Source organism: Macaca mulatta, chromosome 18, assembly GCF_049350105.2.
Source record: "Macaca mulatta isolate MMU2019108-1 chromosome 18, T2T-MMU8v2.0, whole genome shotgun sequence".
In the NCBI taxonomy this organism is placed as follows: Eukaryota; Metazoa; Chordata; class Mammalia; order Primates; family Cercopithecidae; genus Macaca; species Macaca mulatta.
Window position 1 is genome coordinate 82,856,436 of NC_133423.1, and position 25,212 is coordinate 82,881,647.

Sequence of the window (25,212 nt, forward strand, 5' to 3'; positions counted from 1 at the left end):
CCACATTGCCATCCTGCCTTTGTCAGAAATAAACTGGTTGGCTATATGTCATCTATTTGTGGACTTTCTGTTGAATTCTATTAATTCAGTGCTCCTCAAATTATGGTAGGGTTACTTCCTGATAAATCCACCCTTTCAGTCAAAAGCTAAGTAATACTTCATTAAACCCATTGTAAAATTAATAAGTTAAACCACCTGAAGTTGGGGACTGTCTGTATTTGACTTTCTTTTTATAGGTTGAGTATCCCTAATTCAAAATCCCAAATCTGAAATGCTGTAAAATCCACAATGTTTTCATTGTCAACCTGATCTCACAAGTGGAAAGTTCCATAACTGAGCTCGTGTGCACAAACTTTGTTTCATTCAAAAATTATGAAATATTTAAAATTACTTTCAGAGGCCAGGCGTGGTGGCTAATGCCTGTAATCCCAGAACTTTGGGAGGCCAAGGCAGGAGGATCACTTTTGGTCAGGAGTTCAAGATCATCCTGGCCAACATGGCAAAACCCCATCTCTACTAAAAATACAAAAATTAGTTGAGCATGGTGATGCACACTGTATTCCCAGCTATTCAGGTGGCTGAGGCAAGAAATCGCTTCAGCTTGGGAGGCAGAGGTTGCAATGAGCCATGATCTCACCACTGCACTCTGGACTGGGTGACAGAGCAAGACTGTCTCAAAAATTAAAATAATAAAATAAAATAAGATTACCTTCAGGCTTTGTGTATGAGGTGTATATGAAAAATAAGTGTATTTTGTGTTTAGACCTAGGTTCTATGTCCTAGAGATCTCATTATGTATATGCAAATATTCCAAAATCCAAAATCTGCAATACTTCTGGTCCCAAGCATTTTTTTTTTTTTTTTGAGACGGAGTCTTGCTCTGTCACCCAGGCTGGAGTGCAGTGGCCGGATCTCAGCTCACCGCAAGCTCCGCCTCCCGGGTTTACGCCATTCTCCTGCCTCAGCCTCCCGAGTAGCTGGGACTACAGGCGCCCGCCACCTCGCCCGGCTATTTTTTTTTTTTTTGTATTTTTTAGTAGAGACGGGGTTTCGCCGTGTTAGCCGGGATCGTCTCTCGATCTCCTGACCTCGTGATCCGCCCGTCTCGGCCTCCCAAAGTGCTGGGATTACAGGCTTGAGCCACCGCGCCCGGCCCCAAGCATTTTTAATAAGGGATACTCATCCTGTACCAGTGGCACATTGTTTTGATTACTATTGATTTGTAATAATTCTCAAAATCAGTTTTCAGATTTTGTTATTGGTTCTGTTTTGGCTCTACTAGATCCTTTGCATTTCCACATCGATTTGTCAATTTAAAAAAAAGTCTGCTGGCTTGTTGGGATTGATTAGGTTGGGATTGTGTTGTATTTATAGATTATGGAGAATGGACATCTTAACTATAATGAATCTTCCTGCTCCTGAAGAAAGTGTATGTCTCCATTTATATAGGTCATATTTAATTTTCTCAGTAATATTTTGTAGTTTTTAGTATATAGGTCTTTTTATGTTTTATCAGCTGTTTATTTCAGTTTTTTATATAGTCATAAATGATATTTTTAAAATTTTACTCTATCGCTAATATACAGAAATACAGTTGGTTTTTGTATGTTGATTTTGTATAGTCCAATCTTGCTGAACTCACTTATTAGTTCTGGTACATTCTGGGTAGATTTGATCAGATTTTCTCCATAGACCAAAGATTGTCAAACCTTTTCTTTCTCAAAGTACCCTCTTATTAAAGACTTGTGGCAAAAGGGGTCTCTGTTGTAGCTGATAGACTCTGCCACTGTAGTATGAGAGCAGCCATAGACAACCTGTACATAAATGAACACAGCTGTGCTCATTGACGAAGACAAGAAGCTGGTCCACAGGTTAGAGTTTACTCAAACCTATTGTGTGGTCATGGTCATGTATAAAGATAGTTTTATTTATTTTTTCAACTGGGATGACTTTTATTTCTTTTTCTTGCCCGACTGCGCTAGCTAGAGTCTTCAGAACAATGCTGCATAAAAGCAGTAAAAGCAGACATTCCTGTGTTGTTGTTCATCTTCTGGGGAACATACTCAGTTTTTCACCGTGATACATGTTAGCTGTAGGTTCATCATAGATGCTCTTTATCTTGCTGAAAAATTCTTACTTTGCTGAGACTTTCATTTTTACAAAATCAGGAATGAGTGTTGAATTGTATCAAATGCCTCTGTCTGTTGAGATGATTCTATGGATCTACTGTTTTCCATTGTTAATCTGGCAGATAACAACGATGTTTGAATGTTAAGCCAACCCTGCAGTCCTGGGAAAAAAACCCATTTGTTTATGATGTATTGTCCTTTTATTATACTGTTGGATTCAATTTTCTAAAGAAGTTATGATAAAGTCTTTATTGGTTTATTATAAAGAGTTTATTTATTAGACCAGTTTTATGTTCACAGCGAAATTGAGAGGAAGGTACAGAGACTTTTCAAATACCTTCTACCTGCACACACATGTAGCCTCCCTCCTTATCAGTAACCCTCCCATAGTGGTACAGTTGCTATAACGGATGAGCCTATATTGGGACATCAGAATCACCTGCAGCCCGTAGTGTGCATTGTACGCTGGTGCTATACATCGTATGGGTTTGGTCCCAAAGTAGACTGATATGAATGCATGTCAAATACGTTATTTTCACCTCCCTAAAAATCCTCAGTACTCTACCTGTGTATCTTTTCCTGCCATCCCTCACCCTCTGGCAGCCACTGATCTTTTTACTGTATCCATAATTTTACATTTTCCAGAAAGTCATATAGTTGGAATCATACAGAAAATAGCCTTTTTAGGTTGGCTTGTTTGACTTGGTAATATGCATGTATGGTTCCTTCATGTATTTTCATGGTTTGATTGGTCATTTCTTTTTCACATGGAGTAATATTCCTTTGTTTGACTGTTTAACCACAGTTTATTCATTCACCTATTGGAGGATGTCTTGGTTGTTTCACAATTTGGTTCAGTTTTTACATTCATACTCATGAGGGAGGTTTTTTTAATTGGTAATATCATTGTCTGGTTTTGGTTCAGGATAATGCTAACATTATATAGTGAGTTGAGATGTACTCTTTCTTGTTTCTTTTTGCACAGTTAGTGTTGTATTGTTTCTTCTGAAAATATTTGGTACAATTCATCAGCATAGCTAGCTGAGCCTGGAGTTTTCTTTGTTGGAAGATTTTCTACTATAACTTTATTTGCCTCATGTCAGTTATGTTACACTGATGATCTTAAGCTAGTCTGATGTTCTAATTAGTACACTGTGTGTGTGTGTGTGTGTGTCTATATATGTCCTTTAATTTTGTGTAATTTTTGTGTTTAATTCTTATGGGTACTTAATAGGTGCTTATATTTATGGGATATGTGAGACATTTTGACATAGGCTTACAATGTGTAATAATCACATCAGGGTTAATTGGGGTATCCATTAACTCAAACATTCATCATTTCTTTGTTTTATGAACATTCCAAGTGTACTTACTCAGTTATTATAAAATGTACAACAAATTATCACTGACTATAATCACATTATTATGCTATCAAATGCTAGATTTTATTTGCTACATCTAATTATATTTTGTTTGCATTAAGCATTCTCATTTTCCACCACCCTTACATTCTTCCTAACCTTTGGTAACAATTCTTCTACTCACTAATCATATGAAAATAATTGTTCTAATTTTTCAGTCCCAGACGTGACAATGACAACATGTGAAGCTTTTCTTTTTTTTCTTTTTTTTTTTTAATTTTGTACAGCTTTATTTTTATTCAGACTGATACATTCAAGTAGGATCTATATATCCACTGATACAGAACTACTCCCAACCACCATCTTCTTGCACTTGGTCTAATATAACAACCTCCAAACTGATCTCGTTTCCGTGCTTCCCCATCTATATTCCATGCCCCATTTAGTAGCAAGGGTAATTGTTTTGAAATATAAATCATGTTTTTCCATAAAACCCACTAGTGGCTTCTTACGCAAATAAAATCCAAACTTATGATATTCCTTTGAAGACCTAGAAACCGTGGTCTCTGCATGCCTCCCCAATTTCTTCTCCTAAAAACCGTCCCTCCCTCATGGTTATCTAGTCATACTGTCATTTCTTCAAGCACGCCCAGCTTGTTGTGACCCAGGGCCTCTGCACTAGCTGCTCCTCCCACCTAGAATGCTGCTCTGCTTTGAATGGCTGTGTCATACTCATCACTTAGTGCCTATTGTGAATATCACGACACAGAGAGATTTTCTTTGAACACACCATGTAAAGTAGATCCTCATTTAGTCAAGCTCTTTCTAATACTCCTAGTTGTGTTTACTTCAAAACTCATTACTATCTAAAATTATGTATTTGTTTACTTGTTAATTTATTTTCTTTCCCTCATTCACTAGAATGTCAGCTACATGAGCAGGAATCTCAGGTTTATGGTTACCATTGTATTCCCAGTATTTAGAATTGTAAGCATTCAGTTAATAGTGAAGCTTTTCTTTCTGTGCCTATATTATTTTACTTGACATAAAGTTCTCCAGTTCCATCCATGTCATTGCAGATAACAGGATCTGATTGTCTTCTTATGGCTGAACAGCACTCCATTGTGTATATATACCACATTTTCCTTATCCATGTATCTGTTTGTGAAAAAAGATTGATTCTAAATTTTGGCTATTGTGAAGAGTCCTGTTATAAACATGGGAAGCCAGACATCTCCTCAATATACCAGTTCCCTTGCTTTTGAGCATATACCTAGCAATGGAATTGCTAGATGGTATGGTGGCTTTTAGTCCTTCTGAGGGCCCTCTATACTGTTCTTCACAGTGGCTGTCCTAAATTTACATTCTCAGCAACAGTGTATAAGAGTCCCCCTTACTCCACATTCTACTAACATTTATTAGTAACTCATTTGGATAAAAGCCATTTTAACGGGTGAGACGATATCTCACTGTAGTATTGATTTGCATTTCTCTGGTGATCCGTGATATAGAGAACCTTTCCATATGCCTGTTTGCCATTGGATTGTCATTGGATAGTGGTTCAAGACAAAACAAGGCCAAGGGAAAGTGCCATTGTGCTTTTATTTCTGATCATGTTTCTCCTCACAGGGGAAATAGCAAAAAGATTAAGAAATAGAAGTTATCAATATGTAAGATACTAGTGTTAAATGGAGAGGAAAGAAGTGGTGGGGATAATTTATGAGGGATATAATACAAGGGGAAGAATGAAGACCATAGATTGAGAGACTTTTGCCAGAGCAGAAGGATTGTGAAGGGGGAAGGAGGGAGGAAGGAAAGAAACTATCTTAGTCATTTTGGAGTTAATGATGAGGACACTTGAGAGAACTTACTTGACATGGCTTCTGTATATTTGCACTTAATCAGGACATTAGATTATCACTGCCCCTAAAGATTACTGTGAGCAGTGCAAGGGAGTGCAAGTATTGGCGTAAACCACAGCGACTCATTTCTCTACTCCATATCACACATCAAAGATACAGGTTTTGTTGATATTAATCAAATATCATTTGAACTAAGAAATATTGGCTTTTTTTTAAGCAAGTTATTTTTGTGATCAGAAACCTGTTTTTCAGAGACTAACATGGTATGCCAAGTCAAACTAATTTTAGAAACAAAACGATTATAGGATTCGTTCCTTAAATAACAAAACTAATACTTTCAATAAACATTGCACTGATTTTGAAATATAGAATCTTATTAATAATGAATAAGTCTGTGGAAATTAAATTTTTTTCATAAACATTTATACATCAAAAGCTTATTTTATGTTAATTGTTGGTGTGTTTTATATATCTTCTTCCATGAGTGGGTTAAGAATTTTTAAGAAAGGGCCCAACTACTGGATCCAAGTAATGGAGGCATAACAGTAGCCCACCTGAGGTTGGAAAACAATCAATATTTTTATCAAATGTTATTCTACAACTGTCTCTCTAAGAAGGTCATTTCAGAACATTTTCTTTCATGAGGAAGTAGCTGTATGTTCAACTATGCTGTCATCACAACTGTGTACTTATTAAAATATATTAAAATATTTTAATAAATAAAAGTACTTATTAAAATATAGGACACATGGTTGAACATGAAAAATACATGTAGGTTAATGGTATAATTAAGTACGATGTGTTGCATTAAAAATATGCCACAGCACTCTCCCAGAAGCTTTGACAGTTATCCTCTCAGGATCATGATTTGCTATTCTTACTGAAAAACACTTTTTTTTTTTTTTTTGCAAGCCAGTAGGTTAATTTTGGAATATGTGCACTTTTCTTTTTTTAATTATACAACATTTTATTTAAAAACAATTCATAGAATACATTTTCACATTAGGGATTCCCATAGTGGCAAAATAACTATTACTTATAGTTTTGTATTCATGGACAGATTGTTTCAGAAAAAGTAAAATACATTTGAGAATTGAGTGTCAGTTTAGAATTTATAATATTTTGATACGTCTACAAGGGGAACCTTGCTCTTAAATGGAACTTCTCTATATTCAGAAGTACTCCAAGCTTTTCTTCCTAAGATTTAGAAATTCATAATGTGAGATACAGCATTTCCTAATTTTAAAATTTCCCTGGTATATGTAACCATCAATAGGTGGTATCTACTGAATAGAGAGGGAAGTTTTCAAAAACTAAACACTGTCTAATTTTCTGCAAAGTTTTTATTCATGAATTAACAGTATTTCCCTTTGTCCATTATTCCCAAGGCAAATGCAGAAGTTTGATCATATATTGATAGTAATAAAGCTGGATTCTCTTTAAGAGATTGATAAAAGGCAAAAGCTCATATATCATGTTTGGTTATACTGTGACTCTTAAGAGAAGCTGGGAGGCAACCCCATTAACTCACCAGAATACAAAACTCAGTCTCACAATTTCTTAGTCATAATTCTTCTCAAACCTTTTCCTCAAATATTAAATTTGGAAAATAATCTTGTGATTAAGAGAAGAAGGCTGTCCACCAATGGACTTACCTGTTATTTCTTCCTTATTCTGAGTTGAATGGTATGACAAAGCAGAGACAAAGAGGCATACATCAATTCTTCAAAGTATGAAGTCAGAATGGTCAGAGCTTCCACAGCATGGCAACAGCTTTGCAGATGCCCACATCGTGATAGTTGAAATAGCAAAGCCCAGCAAAGGTTAAAGCTTAAAGTGCCAAAAGCTCTACCTTGGCAGCTTTCTGCAAGGCATCCCCATGAACATGGTCATTAACAACTTGTCCAAGGCCCCAGTAACTATGAAGAGTGAGGGTTGCAGCCAGGAGTAGTCTGTCACAGAGCCAAGGATTCAAATAAGCAGCTAGAAGCAGGCCCAGGAGCAAAACACTGACGACCCTCTCCCTAGTCCAGTGGAGAGATGCAACCTGGGAACCAGGATGGTGGCTCGGTGACAAGCGAATGTGCTGCACTCCACACCATTCTGGGGTAGGTCAGTTCTGAAGTAATACTGAGATATGAGCAGGTCCGACCACTGGGGTTCACAGCAACAGAGCTCAGCCTCCTTGGGCACTGCGAAGGGTGCTCAGTCTCCAGAGAACCATCATCTCATTCTTGATAGCTCAAGGTCATCCACCAACCCCCATTTTCTGTTTTAGTTATAGTCAGTTAAAACATAAACCCATTTTTGAAACCTTAACTGCATGTTTTATGAAACTTGTATTATATAAAACTGTTTATCTGGGGAAAGAACCAGAATCAAAGAAGAGTTTACATAGCTGTCTGTTGAAAAATGAAATTTGTCGGAATAGTAGAGGGAAACATTTCAGATATAATGAACGGGGCATATATGGATGCAGATATAAGCAGTAACAGTCATATTGGAAGTTATTCATAATGAGAAGCAGCAGGCTTAGTGTGTTATTAAAAAGGTAATGTTAGGAAGTAAAGAACAATATATAGTGTTAGTTTATCTGTTAATACTGGATTTTCAAATTTTGTTTTTCTGATAGTTTCATTCATTTATATTGGGTGGATTAATTTGTGAGCAAATCTTTGAGGTGTTGGTCTATGGCTTGAATCTGGTGACATCTGGTGTCTTGCCAAGTAGTTTGTTGAAGTTTTGGAGAACTAGAAGTAATTCTTAAGAAGTAGATATATCACTAAAGATTAAGCTTCATTAAAATTCTCAATTTATGAAAGAAAAATATATGTTATTTTCATTTTTATAAAGACTAAAGTTTTTATCTAATTGTTCTAAGTAGTTCATTTTGACTAAATATATGGATTTGTGAGCAGAACAAGACTTAGAAATGACATCAGAGGGAGAGCAAGAGAGCCTTGAAGGATGTGAAAGTAGCCAGCCACAGGTATGTCAAAATTTAATTTCAAATTTCTGGTTTTCTTTGGTAATGTAGCATAATCCAAATGAAATTACTTTTGGACTAGCCTTTTAGAATCAATTGAATATAACATAACAGTTAATTTTAAAAACATTTTAACTGTTTCTAAAATTTAAAGTGTTCTAAGAATCTACAGTGATTTACAGCTAATATTAACCTTGGAACTGAGGCAAAAAGTTCCTGAGTATTGTTTGCTGTTCCGTTTTTATAACCTAATATAATAAAGAAGGTAATATCAAATATTGAATTATAATTTTAAGCAATAAAAAATTATGAATAATTTAACAGTGATGGCTGCTGAGTTGGATTCCTGTTAAAGGAGTAATCATTGCCAGTGATCCAAAATTTGCAGTTTTATATTACTGATGACTAATACCAAGATTAAACATGCATTCTCCATTGTGATCTCTTACTAATTTCAATATCTATGTTCAGGGCAGAATGGGGTCATGAAATCAACCCAACTACCTATCAAGAGAATCAGACCTTGCAAAATGGCACTTTTGGTGTTTGGGTTCAAGCAATAATGTTCCCAACTTATTTCAACATAGGAAATCTGCAAATATTTTTAAATCTTTTAAATCAACTGTCATTCGTAGGCCTGAAAATTTATCAGAACTTAAGCCTATAGTTTATATAGCTATATAACACTATTATTTTACAGTATATAATTTGAATTAAAATGTAAGAATTTGCTTTTCTTTTGATTGGTGTTGATTTTGACTCCTAATAATTTAAAGTTTGCCTACTCACCAGTTAGTAATCTTTGAAAAAACACTCAAATGTCCACTGTTGGGTATCACTATTTCCAGCACAGTGAGATAAAATCTTGTTAAGTGAAAATGACTTTGTATTACTAAAAATAATCTCTTATTTCATTTTTGGTAAATCTATCACACAATGAATTAATGTTACTCCAAACACTGTCAAAGTGAAGTTTGATGGTTTGTGTTTTTCTTATATTTTAGGCTTATGCAAACTATTTTTCACTTTTTGGTTACAAAAAAGTGATTTGGGATTAGGTAAACATATATTAAGAAATTTAACAGTTAAATTTTCATTTTTTCATACTTCATTATTTAAAGACAAAGTTATTCCTAAAACATATACCCTGACAGAAAAGACATCTGACAAACAAAACTCATAATCTTCCACTTTCACATCTGCAAAAAATGTCTCAGCAAACAGAAGTGAACAAGTATTGTAATAGCATACATGTGTATATGCAGGACTCCCTTATGTGCAAAAGTATGAGGAAAATGTGGATCAAACAAGACAAATGAGGTGGAAAAAAACTTTAAAACTCATCAAAATTGAGTTAAAGCAGAATTTGGGTGAAATTTGTGAAGAATACAAAACTACTGCCTTGTTTTTAGGAAGAGCCACTCCATGATAGCCCTACAGGAATAGCAAACTTAAAATACCCTCAAATTTGACAAATAATGCACCTGATTGTCAGGAAAAGATGTATCTGGAGTGTTCATCTAATATGTATTCCTAATATTTCCTGTTTAAAAATAGTGCAGCCTCATAAATGTCTTTTGATCTCATTTATACTCTTGATCTCCAGAATTTGCTTGCCAGTCATCTTCTAATTTTTATTTAAATGAAAATAAAGTATACTGTGAAAATAGTAACAAACCAGACACAGAACATGCTTTTAACATTGACCAGGAGAATTTTATAATGACACAAAAAGTACAAAAGCAAGGAACCCAGAAGTAATTACCATTGAAATAAAAGAAGACCAAGAGTGTTACAGGTCCATGATGAAAAAAATCACCAACATAACATTAATTGCAAATTGGATATCAGAAATGTGCCTCAGTTTAGTGATCCAATAAGCCTTTTGGATTTGTGGCTTACCTGCTCCAGATAAATTAAGTATGTGAGAAAAAAAAAAAAAAGCATAGTGTTTCTGTTGTTACAGACACTTAGGAAGAATACAAAACCAATACAGAACTTGTTCCAGAAACCATTATATCATAATTACAGTACAAATAACTATAAAAGAATAGAACTTGGGTTAGAAAATGTGCATTCTTCTCCACCACACAGTGACAGAGCATCAAAAGTACATCTAGAAGAATAGTTACAGCACAATATACAAAGACTTAAGAATGAGGCAGGTATATTACAACTAGAGTTCCAGCCCTTGTGGCTGCTTTCATGGTCTGATGTTGAGTGCCTGCAGCTTTTCCAGGTGCACGGTATGAACTGTCAGTGGATCTACCTTTTTGGGGTCTGGAAGATGGTCGCTGTCTTCCCACAGCTCTTCTTAGAAAGAAGAAAGTAAAGTTCAACTTCAGAAAGATTTACAGGGTTTACAGGGTCACTTGCTGCTACTTGTTTTTCTTTCTCTTGACCAGTTATTTGGTGCATTCTAATTTTTTTACTTATGAAAAGCTCTTATGCCAAATGGGGTTATCTATATACATAATTGTGTGTAGAAATAGATTATTTCTCAATTTAAATGATAGGAGTTCAGGAAAACATTCTATCTTCATTACTTAATCAGCCCAAGTCTGTCCATTTTCCAAGTGGCATAGGGACTGGGAAAAAAACTATTCATATATCATGGATATAGACACTTCTAAACTAGGGTTAGCCTATATGAAATTGCTTTAAAAATTTAATAAGCTCTAGGGTATAATTTTTCCCTATTGATTTAACGATGAATTGCACTTAAACAATAAAGTGGGAAATCAATGGGAAGGAAGCAATGACTGAGAAGTGCTATAAAAATGTATCTATCCTTGAGAGTTGGAACAAATATTCATAGGCAAAGGAATCTGTGTGTTGTGCTTTCAGGTGTGCAAGTTGATCCATTTCACTCAATATGTTAGGGCTTACAATTTCATCATGACAACCTTAAATATGTTTGAAAACAAATGTATATAGATATCTCCATCTATTTTTAATCACAACTTCCACATGTTTCTGTCAAAGCAGATCTTAATGTGATTTTGTTTAATAGAGCATAACTTTTAGCATGTATAACTTTATTATGTCAGTACCATGGATTCTCAGCCAAAAATTTAGTATATGACTCCAAAGTAGAAACCTGATTTAGGTACATCGAGTTTTAAAGATAGACAAAAATCTGGTGATGTTCACCTTTAAAAGTAAAAGTAGATGAGACCTCTCAGCCCCTTCTGAGGCATTAAGTTACTTTCCCGGAGTTACACTTTTAATTCTTCTGATTAATTTCATGAATGTATCAGGTAATTTATCTGATTCAGCATTATGAAACAGTATTATCAGGTTTTGTGCAATAAAATGCTCGGAAATGCCAGGGGCTTTAGATGAATCATTTAATCTTTTTTGATAATGGGGCTAAAGTAGATAATTTCTTACACTGTATATCCTCCAGCTATAAAATGTCGTGGTTACTGAATGTGAGATTTGGAAAGCATCTCATTTTCCAGAACCCTAAAGTAGCATCTTAGCAGTTTAACTCTGTTTCTTATGTGGTTTCAAATTTTAGTTCTTGTATTTCAGCAAGCACCTTCATATTTTTGATATGCTAGGATCCAAATGGAAAAAGTAAAATAAAAGACAGTGGGAAAAGAAAGCTTAACCGCAGAAAGGGGAAAGCTTCCTTTCTGTTCTTGAAGCTCCACAATGTCACATCCTCTAAATCTGGCCGTTTAGTGTAAACTCCAGGAGGTAAAGATAGAAGAGGACAGATTTCATGGCTTTCTTTTTATTTCTCTATTTCTGCTCGTCACAAGGGCACCAGGGGGTGAAAATGCATATTAGACAGCAATGAGAATAAAAGCACAAATTTGGAATGGGCCCATTTTGAAAGTTTTGAAAATTTTATTCACTCAAACAAATAAATCAGACTTTATATGAATTTCAATAAAAATTATAACATGTATAATTATATATAATGATAAAAGTAAGCACAAGGTATTTTATCATGTCATGACTAATATGACAGAGTCAAGAATTAAATGAACACAAAAAAGTTCTTTCTGTTAGATAAAATAATGACAGTTATTCTCAGTATGAAACTTTCATTGAAGGTTGAAGAAAAAATGAAGAAATGCAGAAATAAGAAAATGGAAGTTTCAAGAAATGTACATGCTGATGACAGTGACAATTATAATGATGATGTTGATGAATTAACTCACAAAATAAAGAACAGAAAACCTGATAATCATCAGTTTCCCAGGAAGGAGAATGACAAGTTTGATAGGTAATCCTATAGCAATATTTAACAGCAGATCATTGTTAATTTTTCTATAAAATGAATTCTAATTTGGGTTAATATGTACGATTAACAAATTTTATAGTTTTATGAGGAATATTCTGCCTTGCCTGGTAATCATAAAATGCAAATTAACAAGCAATGAGTTACAGTCTTTCCAATATATTCATGTTTTATTTAAAAAATAAGTAGACGGCTGGGCGCGGTGGCTCAAGCCTGTAATCCCAGCACTTTGGGAGGCCGAGACGGGTGGATCACGAGGTTAGGAGATCGAGACCATCCTGGCTAACACGGTGAAACCCCGTCTCTACTAAAAATCCAAAAAACTAGCTGGGCGAGGTGGCGGGGGCCTGTAGTCCCAGCTACTCGGGAGGCTGAGGCAGGAGAATGGCTTAAACCCGAGAGGCGGAGCTTGCAGTGAGCTGAGATCCGGCCATTGCACCCCGGCCTGGGTGACAGAGCGAGACTCCATCTCAAAAAAAATAAATAAATAAATAAAATAACTAGACAAATGTGAAGAAAGACATGCTCTTATACACTGTTGCTAAATGAAATTGGCAAATCTTTATTGAAGGGTAGTTTAGTAGCATGCATCAAAATTTTAAGTATGTCATTTCATTAACCTGACAGCTTTACTTCTGGGACTAGATTCTACAGGAAAATATGAGTTTACACATACACACAAGCAGTTAAAGTCATTAATTATATATTTATTATATATATATGATATATATCATATATATAACATGCAATAGGCCAACATATATATGTGTGTGTGTATAGTTATTTCTTTATATGAAATTGTTGCATGCATACATATATATGGTAAGAACTTTCATTATAACATTGTCATATCAAAATATTTGAGATTGTGTAAAAGTCTATTAATAAGGAAATAGTCATACCCATAAAATAATGTAGTATGCAACCCTCTTATAAAAATGAAGTTGCATTTATAGTGTAGTGATTATTTCACCAGTAAAGTATCTTTAAAGCATTTGGTTTGATAACACATCTTGTATTAGTCTATTTTCATACTGCTATAAAGACACTACCTGACACTGGGTAATTTATAAACAAAAGAAGTTTAATTGACTCACAGTTCCTCATGGCTGGGGAAGCCTCTGGAAATTTACAATCATGGCAGAAGGCAAAGGAGAAGCAAGCACCTTCTCCACAAGGCAGTAGGAGAGAGTGAGAGCAAGGAAGTCCCCTACTTTAAAACCATCAGCTCTTGTGAGAACTCACTCACTATCACAAGAACAGCATGGGGGAAACAGCCTCCATGATCAAGTCACCTTCCACCAGGTCTCTCTTCTGACAGGTGGGGATTACAATTTGAGATGAGATTTTGGTGGGGACACAGCACCAAACCATATTATTCCACCCCGGCCCCTTTCAAATCTCATGTCCTTTTCACATTTCAAAACCAATACTGCCTCCCCATCAGTGCCCCCAGTGTCTTAACTCAGTCAAGCATTAACCCAAAAGTCCAAGTTGGGACCCAAAATGTCTGATCTGAGACAAGGATGTGAGCCTGTGAAATCAAAAACTAGTTAGTTCTAAGATACAATGAGGGTACATGCATTGGGTAAATGTTCCCATTCCAAATGGGAGAAATTAGCCAAAACAAAGGTGCCATAGGCCCCATGCAAGTCTGAAACTCTACTTGGCAGTCATTAAATCTTAAAGCTCCTAAATGATCTCCTTTGACTCCATGTCTCACATCCAGGGCACACTGATGCAAAGTGTGGGCTCCCATGGCCTTGAGCAGCTCTGCCGCTGTGGCTCTGCAGGGGACAGCCCTTGTGGCTGCTTTCATGGTCTGATGTTGAGTGCCTGCAGCTTTTCCAGGTGCACAGTATGAGCTGTCAGTGGATCTACCTTTTTGGGGTCTGGAAGATGGTCACCCTCTTCTCACAGCTCTTCTAGGCAGTGCCCCATTGGGAGCTCTTTGTGGGGGTTCCAACTCTCCATTTCCCTTCTGCACTGCCCTAGCAGAGGTTCTTCTTGAGGGCTGTGCCCCTGCAGCAGATTTTGCTTGGACATCCAGGCATTTCCATACATCCTCTCAAATCTAGGCAAAGGTTCCCAAACCTCACCTCTTGTGTTCTGCGCACCCGTAGGCCCAACACCACATGGAAGCTGCCAAGGCATGGGGTTTTCACTCTCTAAAGCAACAGCCTGAGCTGTACCTTGGCCCTTTTTACCATGGCTGGAGCTGGAGCAGCTGGGATGCAGGGTGCCATGTCCCAGGTCTGCACAGAGCAGCGGGGCCCTGGTCCCAACCCAAGAAACTTATTTTTTCTTCTGCACCTGTGATGGGAGGGTCTTCTGGGAAGATTTTTGACATGCCCTGGAGACATTTTCCTCATTGTCTTGGCTATTAACACTCAGCTCCTTGTTACTTATGAAAGTTTCTGCAGGAGGCTTGAATTTCTGCCCAGAAAACAGGTTTTTCTTTTCTACCATGTAGTCAGGCATCAAAGTTTCCAAACATTTATGGTTTGCTTCCTCTTTAAACATAAGTTCCAATTCCAAACCATCTTTGTGACCACATGAATGCTTTTCAGAATAAGCTAGGTTACATATGGAATGCTTTTCTGCTTAGAAATCTCTTTTGCCAGATACTTAAATCATCTCTCTCAAGTGTAAAGTTCTACGGATCTCTAGGGCAGGGGCAAAATGCCACCAGTCTCTTTGCTAGAGTATAGCATGAGTGACCTTTACTTTAGTTCTCAATAACTTCCTCATCTTCATCTGAGACTGTGTCAGCCTGGACCTCATTGTCCATATCACTATCAGCATTTTGGTCAAAACCATTCAGCAATTCACTAGGAAATTCCCAGTTTTTCCCATCTTGCTGTCATCTTCTGAGCCCTTGAAACTTCTAACCTCTGTGAGTTACCCAGTTCCAGTCTCTTCCACATTTTCAGATTATCTTTATAGCAGTACCCCACTCTGCAAGTACCAATTCTCCTAAGCAAATTTTGTCAGAATACAATATTGTATGATCTTAATACTTATAGTGTTGACTGAGTTAGAAGAGGAAGCTACATGCTACATTGGCACTTTACTTTGTTACCAGCAGAATCGTTAGTTATAAAATTGTTGTTTTTCTCAATGCAAAAGTGCTCAAATATTAGACCTTTATAATAATCTGAATATTGCCAAGGGATTGCACATGGGGAACCATATTTTATACAAAGATTTACAATATTGCTAAAAGTTATCGAAGTATATCAAAGGACCTTTGATCTACCAAGCCAGGAGTTGGCCACCTTTTTATGTAAAGAGCCAGATAATAACATTTAGGCTTTAAGGACCAGAGGGTCTGTGTTGTTGTAGTCCAACATCTTTCATAGACAATAAATGAATAGGTGTCACTCTGTCACTTGATAAGTGAATTACTGTCATTCAATAAATGAATAGATTTCCTTGTCATTCAGTAAAAGAATAGGTTTCACTGTTACCAAAAAAAAAAAAACTTACACAAACAGGTAGTACAGGTAGGCTGAATTTGGCACACACTATTTATTATTTGGCATACACTATTTATATAATTTGCTGACCTGTGTGCTGAAAACCAAGGTGCTGCCAGTGCAGTATATCTCCTGTTCAGAGGCACTCTCAATGCATGTCATTATTCTTCCTTTGAAAAGTATGAACCACACCATATTTTCAGTAGACTTCATATTGTATAATTTACAAAAATTAAGTTTACAAAATAATATATTTTTGCATTGTCACTTTTTATTCCTGTTACAGAATTGAGTATTTTAGTATGACTAATTGCTTTGTGTATTTGATGAGTTTAAAATGTCTCAGAGTTGGGTGAGTTTTCTCAAGTAAAAAATACTGTCCTTGAAATCATTAGTCTTTGGTCTTTATAAGCATGAGCAAAATGTTAATCACTTGTATATAATCTAGAAATGCTCAAGGGGATTTCTAGTTCTATAATTTTATGGCTTTATTCATTTATACCATGGTCTGGCTTATAAAAATGCCATATGTATACAATTTTAAAAATGCTTAAGTGTTAAAACATACTATGTAACTAATCATTATAAAAGGATTGGGAAATACAGTTGAACAAGAATAATATTAGGTCATGCACGATAATGCCGCTTAGGTATGATATCCTTGAAATTGAACCATCTGTACTCATGGACTCAACTTTCCCTTCCATTCACTCTTGAACTCACTGTCATAATTTTCACTCTCACCGCTCCTCCAAACTTGTTACTCTCAAGCTTGTCATTTTTTCACTGTGATACATCTAGACATAATTTCTTAGATCTCATTTTATTTAACCTATCAGCAATATTTGACCCCATGGAGAACTTTTTCCTCCATATCACTTTGTTCACTTGGCTTTCAGAATGTCACTCACTCACCTAGATTTTCCTCCTGCCTTTCTAGTTGTTTTAGTTGTGACATTAGGTTGTTAACTTGAGATCTTTCTTTTTGATGTGAGCATTTAGCTTCATCCCTGTGATGCAAGGTTGTTTCAACATGTGCAGATCAATAGGCCAGGCACAGTGGCTCACGCCTGTAATCCCAACACTCTGGGAGGCTGAGGTGGGCGGATCATGAGGTCAGGAGATCAAGACCATCCTGACTAACACAATGAAACCCCGTCTCTACTAAAAATACAAACAATTAGCCGGGTGTGCTGGCGCGCACCTGTAGTCTCAGTACTCAGGAGACTGAGGCAGGAGAATCGCTTGAACCCGGGAGGCAGAGGTTGCAGTGAGCCAAGATTGCAAACTGCACTCCAGCCTTGGTGATAGAGTGAGACTCAGTCTCAAAAAAAAAAAAAAAATCAATAAGTGATTAATCAAATAAACAGAATTATTCTGTTTATTACTGAGATAATCACATCTCAATAGATTCAGAAATGTCTTTTGATGAAATTCAACATTTATGTTAAAAACTCTCAACTAGTTATTGAAGGAACATACCTCAAAATAGTAAGAACCATATATGACAAACCCACAGAAAACGTCATACTGAATGAGCAAAAGCTGCAAGCGGTCCCCTTGAAAAGTGACACTAGACAAGGATGCCCTCTCTCACCACTTCTTTCCAACATAGTATTGTAAGTTCTGGCCAGGGTGATCCATCAAGAGAAAGAAATAACGGGCATCCAAATAGGAAGACAGGAAGTCAAACTATCTTAGTTTGAAGATGACATGATCCTATACCTAGAAAACCACATAGTGTGGGCCCAAAATCTTAAGCTGATACAACTTGAGGAAAGTTTCAGGATACAAAATCAATGTGCAAAAATTACTACCATTCCCATAAACCAACAATAGTCAAGTGAAGAGCCAAACCAAGAGCGAACTCTTACTCACAATTGCCACCAAAACAACAACAACATAAAAACCTAGGAATACAGCTAAGTAGAGGGGGAAAGATCTCTACAAGGAGAACTACAAAACACTGCTCAGAGATAGAGTTTGAGACCAGCCTGGCCAACATGGTGAAACCCCATCTCTACTAAAAATACAAAAATTAGCCAGGCATGGTGGCAGGCACCTGTAATCTCAGTTACTCGGGAGGCTGAGGGCAGGAGAATTGCTGGAACCCAGGAGGCAGAGATTGCAGTGAGCAGAGATCATGCCATTGCACTTCAGCCTAGGCCGACAACAGCAAGACTCCATCTCAAAAAAAAAAAAAAGAAAAAGAAAAAGAAAAAAAAAAGTCATACTGCCCAAAGCATTTGATAGACTCAATGGTGTTCCTATTAAACTACCACTGACATTCTTTACAGAAATACAGGAAACTATTTTAAAATTCATAGGGAACCAGAAAAAGGCATGAATAGCCAAGGCAGTCCTCAGCAAAAAGAACAAAGCTGGAGGAATCACACTACCTGACTTCAAACTATACTACGGAGTTACAGAAACCAAACAACATGGCACTGGTTCAAAACAGACACATGGACCAGTGGAACAAAAGAGAACCCAGAAATAAGACCACACAGCTGCAAATCTCTGATCTTCAACAAACCTGACAAAAAGCAACAAGGACAGGACCGTATTCAATAAATGGTGCTGGGATAACTGGCTAGCCATATGCAGAGGATTGAAAGTTCACCATTTCCTTATACCATAAACAAAAATTACCTCAAGGTGGATTAAAGATTTAACTGTAAAATTGAAAGCTATAAAAACCCAGGAAGACAATCTAGGCAATACCATTCTGGACATAGGCACCGGCAAAGATATCATCATGAAGATGCCAAAGCAATTGCAACAAAAGCAAAAATTGACAAGTGGAATCAAATTAAACTAAGGAGATTCTGCACAGCAAAAGAAACTGTCATCAGACTGAACAGACAACCTCCACAAAGGAAGACATTTTTGCAAACTATGCATCTGGCAAACGTCTGATATCTAACATCTGTAAGAAACGTAAATACAAGAGAAAATCCCATAAAAACTGGGCAAAGGACATGAACAGATACTTTTCTTTTTTTCTTTTTATTTTAGTCTTGCTCTGTCTCCCAGGCCGGAGTGCAGTGCTGTGATCTCGGCTCACTGCAACTTCCCTCTCCATCCCAGGCTCAAGTGATTCTCATGCCTCAGCCTGCTGAGTAACTGGGACTACAGGCATGCCCTACCACACTCTGCTAATGTTTGTATTTTTAGCAGAGATGGTATTTTGCCATGTTGGCCAGGCTGGTCTCAAACTTCTGACCTCAAGTAATCTGCCCACCTTGGCCTCTCAAAGTGCTGTGATTACAGATGTCAGCCGCTGCTCCAGGCCAAGAACAGATACTTTTCAAAAGAAGACATACACAAGATCAACAAACATGGAAAAAAAGCTCAACTTCACTGATCGTTAGAGAAATCCAAATCAAAACCACAATAACATGCCATCTAACACCAGTAAGAATGGCTATTATTAAAAAGTCCAGGCCAGGCATGGTGGCTCACGCCTGTAATCCCACCACTTTGGGAGGCCGAGGCAGATGAATCAGGAGGTCAGGAGTTTGCGACCAGCCTGACCAATATTGGTGAAACATCGTCTCTACTAAAAATACAAAAATTAACCTGGTGTGGTGGCACTCGCCTATAATCCCTGCTACTCAGGAGGCTAAGGCAGAAGAATTGCTTGCACCTGGGAGGCAGAGGTTGCAGTGAGCTGAGATCACGTCACTGAGCATTCCAGCCTGGGCGACAGACTGAGACTATGCCTCAAAAAAAAAAAAGGTACAAAAATAACAGATGCTGGTGAGGTTGCACAGAAAAAGGAATGCATATACACTGTTGGTGGGAGTGTACATTATTAGTTCAGCCATTGTGGAAAACAGTGTGGCATTTCCTCAAAGACAGAAGTACCATTCAACCTACAATCTCATTACTGGGTACATACCCAAAGGAATATAAATTATTTTGTTATAAAGACACATGCATGCATATATTCATTGCAGTACTATTCACAATAGCAAAGACCTGGAATCAAAATAAATGCCTATTACTGATAGACTGTATATAGAAAATGTGATACATATACACCAGGAAATATTAGGTAGCCATAAAAAAATGAGATCATGTCATTTGCGGGAACATGGATGGAGCTGAAGGCCATTATCCTTAGCAATTTAACACAGTAAAAGAAAACCAAATACCACATGTTCTTTCTCAAAAATGGGAGCCAAATGGTGAGAACACATAGACACATTGAGAGGAGCAACACACACTGGCACCTTTTGGAAGGTGGAGAGTGGAGGATGAGTGGAGGTAAAGAATCAGGAAGAATAACTAATGAGTACTAGGCTTAATACGTGTGTGATGAAATAATCTGCAACAAACCCCCGTGACACAAGTTTACATACATAACAAACCTGCAGGTGTACCACTGAACTTAAAAAAAATGCCAAAGTTAAAATCTTACTTTAAAAATATTGCAAGATTCAGAAATTGTTACTTATATTCAGAAACTGAAAGATAATATGAATTCATCTGCTATCATATTACTTGAAAATAAATATTACTTTCATAGCATATTGTGAAACACATGTTTTGGAGCCAGAGTTCTTGGGTTTGAATGCTTAGTCTACTATTGAACAGTTTTATGTGTTTGGGCAAGTTATGTGGCCTTTCTGTGCCTAGTTTCTTTCTTTATAAAATATCTAGTATGTTACCTACTTGACAGAATTGCTGGGAGGATTTAAATGACTTAAATATATGTACAGTGTTTAGAATAGTACACAGTACTTGCACAGTGTGTCCTGAAAAGACTAGCTAATGTTATCATTAAAAAAGGGATTCTGTTACGTAAGTAATATTTATCAAATAGGTCTTAGTACCAGTAAAACTTTGTTTGTATTGAAAAGGGCGATGAGAGAAAACCCCAGGATACATATTTTTCTATCAAATACTGCAAATAATGGTTTTTTTTTCTGTCTTTGATGATCAGAAAGCTTGATTTAAAGTTAATATTTTGACATTAGTATATTTCATTTGTCCCGTAGCACTGCCCTTTCCATTTATAATTTTTCCCCTTGTAAAAAAATATATTTTACATCACCTGTAAAAACATTACCTGTAAACATTATGAATAAGAGAGAGAAATTACAAATACAGCGGTTTTATATAAAAATGTTTTAGATATTCTTTGTATTTTACATATTTACTAATTGCCTGATTGGAATTTTTTGTTTTTTTTTTTTTTTTAGGCTTGCAAGGAAAACCTCCAATGAAAAGAGCAAGGTATTATAAAAGTAAATTTGTCAAGAATGTTGTTGAAAATACCTTATAAAAGATCATGGTAAAAAAACAGAAAATCTTTTGTTGTAAAGACATTGACTTTGATAAAGCACCGTTAACCATTCATAAAAGCACCCTTTTAACCAAAGTCAGTTTTTATGTTTTTTTTGTTTGTTTTTTTTTTGAGACGGAGTCTTGCTCTGTTGCCCAAGCTGGAGTGCAGTGGCGCGATGCTGGCTCACTGCAAGCTCCGCCTCCTGGGTTCACGCCATTCTCCTGCCCCAGCCTCCCGAGTAGCTGGGACTACAGGCGCCCGCCACTGCGCCCGGCTCATTTTTTTTATTTTTAGTAGAGACGGGGTTTCACCGTGGTCTCGATCTCCTGACCTTGTGATCCGCCCGCCTCGGCCTCCCAAAGTGCTGGGATTACAGGCGTGAGCCACCGCGCCCGGCTCAAAGTCAGTTATTTTAAGAAGTACCTGTGTTTTTGCTCGTATAAAAAGATGGATAATTCCCGCTGGTGTATATTTAGTATATGCTATAAATATTTTGAGGGCATTTTGAAACAGTGTTATTTATTTTATAGGTTAAAAGCCAAATATATTTCAAGGGTGACCTTAATGACGTAACTGGGTCATCTATAAAAACCTCAGAGGATGATGACTTGCCTTACTCTGATGATAAGAATTTTATGTTACGCATTGAACAACATGGAATGGAGTGTAACGGTAGGACCAATGCATAAATATAAGGCTCTTTCCCTATCCTATAGTAATGTATGCAGATATTGCTTAGCACTGTACCATAGATGTTATAGGGATGTTCATCTTGGAAGTATGCTTCTTGTGAACGTAGAATGAGAACTACTCTATCTTGTATACTCTTAACCAAAGAGCTGTGATCATTCCACCCTTTCCCAGTGTGAATGACACTCTCAAATCTATTTGTTGACTCTGCTTCTCTTCTATGCCTTTACCTAGGGTCAGGTTATCATTATCTCATACCTGGAATACTGTGATAATCTTATTTAACTCTTTTTCCTACTACCCCACCTTCCAAAACCATGGTCTATTCTGTGGTTTTGGAAGGTGGGGTAGTAGGGATTATATAATTATAATCATTATTATATACATTTTTAAAATTCACATCTGATCATGTTACCTGTTTGCTTAACACCCAGCTGCCACTTATCATTGCTATAAGGTAAGGATGACAATGCTCTAGCTTTATACTACTTCATTTCACACCCTTGTTTCTCTCTGTGTCACAGCCAGTGTCCCAGGTGTTTGCTCCTACAATCAGTAGCTTCAGGGAGGTATAACTGATACATGTTAAAGTGCACATATGTAAAATTTACAGTTTGATAAGTTTTGACAGATACATACACATGTGAAACAAAGGTAGTTATCCATAACCTGCAAGAGTGTCCTATGCAGCTTTATGTTCCCTTTTTAGAAAAAGCTGCCAAATTGTTGTTAAAAAAAAAAAAAAAGTGTACCATTTCCATCTCATCAGCACAACAGGACAGTTGTGGTTACTGTGTTGTCACACTAAGTATTGCAGTATTTATTTGTAGCCATTCTTATGGATGTGGTTAATATGCATGATCCTAATGACTAAGCATGTTCACCTCATATACACAAACTTTGTTTCATGCACAAAATTATTGACAGTATTTTTTTAATTACCATCTGTCTTTGTGAATAAGTATTTTGTGTTTAGACATGCGTCCTATCGCCAAGATATTGCATCATGTATATGCAAATATTCCAAAATCCAAAACCTGAAACACTTTTGGTCCCAAGCATTTTTAATAAGGGATATTCATCCTGTACCAGTGGCCAACTGTTTTGGTTGCTGTTGATGTAGAGTAATTGTTGAAGTTGATTTTTCTCTTCTTCGTTGTGTTTTGCCTATGCTAGTTTTACATTTCCACATGAACTTTAGAATCAGCTTGTCAATTTAAAAAAAATTTAGAATCACCTTGTCATTTAAAAATGTCCAACAAGTACTGGCTTGTTGGACATTAGGTTAGAATTGTGTTGTATTTATAGATTAATTTATGGAGGTGGACATCTTAATAATGAATCTTCCTACTCTTTAAAAAAATGGATGTCTGCATTTATATGTCATATTTAATTTTCTCAGTAATATTTGGTAGTTTTTAGTGTATAAGTCTTTCTATAGTTTATCAGATTTATCTGTTTCAGTTTTTGATGTAGTTGTAAATGATATGCTTAAAAATTTAATCTGATTGTTTATCATGAGTGTATAGAAATACAGTTGATTTTTGTATGTTGGTTTTGTATACTTCAATCTTACTGAACTCACTTATTAGTCCTGGTACTAATAATACTCACTTATTAATTCTTGGTAGATTTGATCAGATTTTCTACATAAAGATTGTCAAACCTTTTCTTTCTCAAAGTACCCTCTTATTAAAGACTTGTGGCAAAAGGGGTTTCTGTTGTAGCTGATAGACTCTGCCACTGTAGTATGAGAGCAGCCATAGACAACCTGTACATTAATGAACACAGCTGTGCTCATTGACGAAGACAAGAAGCTGGTCCACAGGTTAGAGTTTACTGAAACCTATTGTGTGGTCATGGTTGTGTATAAAGATAGTTTTATTTATTTTTTCAACTGCGATGACTTTTATTTCTTTTTCTTGCCCGACTGCGCTAGCTAGAGTCTTCAGAACAATGCTGCATAAAAGCAGTAAAAGCAGACATTCCTGTGTTGTTGTTCATCTTCTGGGGAACATAGTTTTTCACCATGATACATGTTAGCTGTAGGTTCATCATAGATGCTCTTAATCTTGCTGAGGAAGGTCCCTGGATTCTTACTTTGCTGAGACTTTTTCATTTTTACAAAATCAGGAATGAGTGTTGAATTGTATCAAATGCCTCTATCTGTTGAGATGATTCTATGGATCTACTGTTTTCCATTGTTAATCTGGCAGATAACAACAATGTTTGAATGTTAAGCCAACCCTGCAGTCCTGGGAAAAAAACCCATTTGTTTATGATGCATTGTCCTTTTATTATACTGTTGGATTCAATTTTCTAAAGAAGTTATGATAAAGTCTTTATTGGTTTATTATAAAGAGTTTATTTATTAGACCAGTTTTATGTTCACAGCGAAATTGAGAGGAAGGTACAGAGACTTTTCAAATACCTTCTACCTGCACACATATGTAGCCTCCCTCCTTATCAGTAACCCTCCCATAGTGGTACAATTGCTATAATGGATGAGCCTACATTGGCACATCAGAATCACCTGCAGCCCGTAGTGTGCATTGTACTCTGGTACTATACATCGTATGGGTTTGGTCTTAAGGTACACTGACATGTATGCAAGTCATATACATTTTCACCTCCCTAAAAATCCTCAGTACTCTGCCTGTGTATCCTTTCCTGGTGTCCCTCATCCTCTGGCAGCCACTGATCTTTTTACTATATCCATAGTTTTACATTTTTCAGAAAGTCATATAGTTGGAATCATACAGAAAGTAACATTTTAAGGCTGGACACGGTGGCTCACGCCTGTAATCCCAGCACTTTTGGGAGGCCAAGATGGGTGGATCACCTGAGGTCAGGAGTTCAAGACCAGCCTGGCCAACATGGCGAAACCCTGTCTCTACTAAAAATACAAAAATTAGCCGGGTGTGGTGGCAGGCGCTTGTAATCCCAGCTACTCAGGAGGCTGAAGCAGGAGAATCGCTTGAAGCTGGGAGGCAGAGGTTGCAATGAGCCAACCTTATGTCTTTGCACTCCAGCCTGGGAGACAGAGCAAGACTCTGTCTCAAAACAAAACAAAACAAAAAAGTAGCGTTTTTAGGTTGGCTTGTTTGACTTGGTAATATGCATGTATGGTAATTTGCATGTATAGTAATTTGTA

The 25,212-nt window shown here is 36.7% G+C and overlaps 1 protein-coding gene and 1 pseudogene across 3 annotated transcripts in view; one reads left to right on the top strand and one right to left on the bottom strand.

The window, feature by feature from the left end:
- The window catches only part of ANKRD62 (ankyrin repeat domain 62), a 106,908-nt gene that overhangs the window by 66,977 nt on the left and 14,719 nt on the right, over positions 1-25,212 (top strand). For all 3 annotated transcript variants that reach the window (XM_077975336.1, XM_077975337.1, XM_077975338.1), the window contains 4 exons: positions 8,271-8,341; positions 12,406-12,578; positions 21,283-21,316; positions 21,899-22,040. In XM_077975336.1, the coding sequence (XP_077831462.1) occupies positions 8,271-8,341; positions 12,406-12,578; positions 21,283-21,316; positions 21,899-22,040 (420 nt within the window). The remainder of the gene's footprint in view (positions 1-8,270; positions 8,342-12,405; positions 12,579-21,282; positions 21,317-21,898; positions 22,041-25,212) is intronic.
- LOC114673811 (succinate dehydrogenase [ubiquinone] cytochrome b small subunit, mitochondrial pseudogene) lies at positions 6,854-7,579 on the bottom strand (annotated as a pseudogene).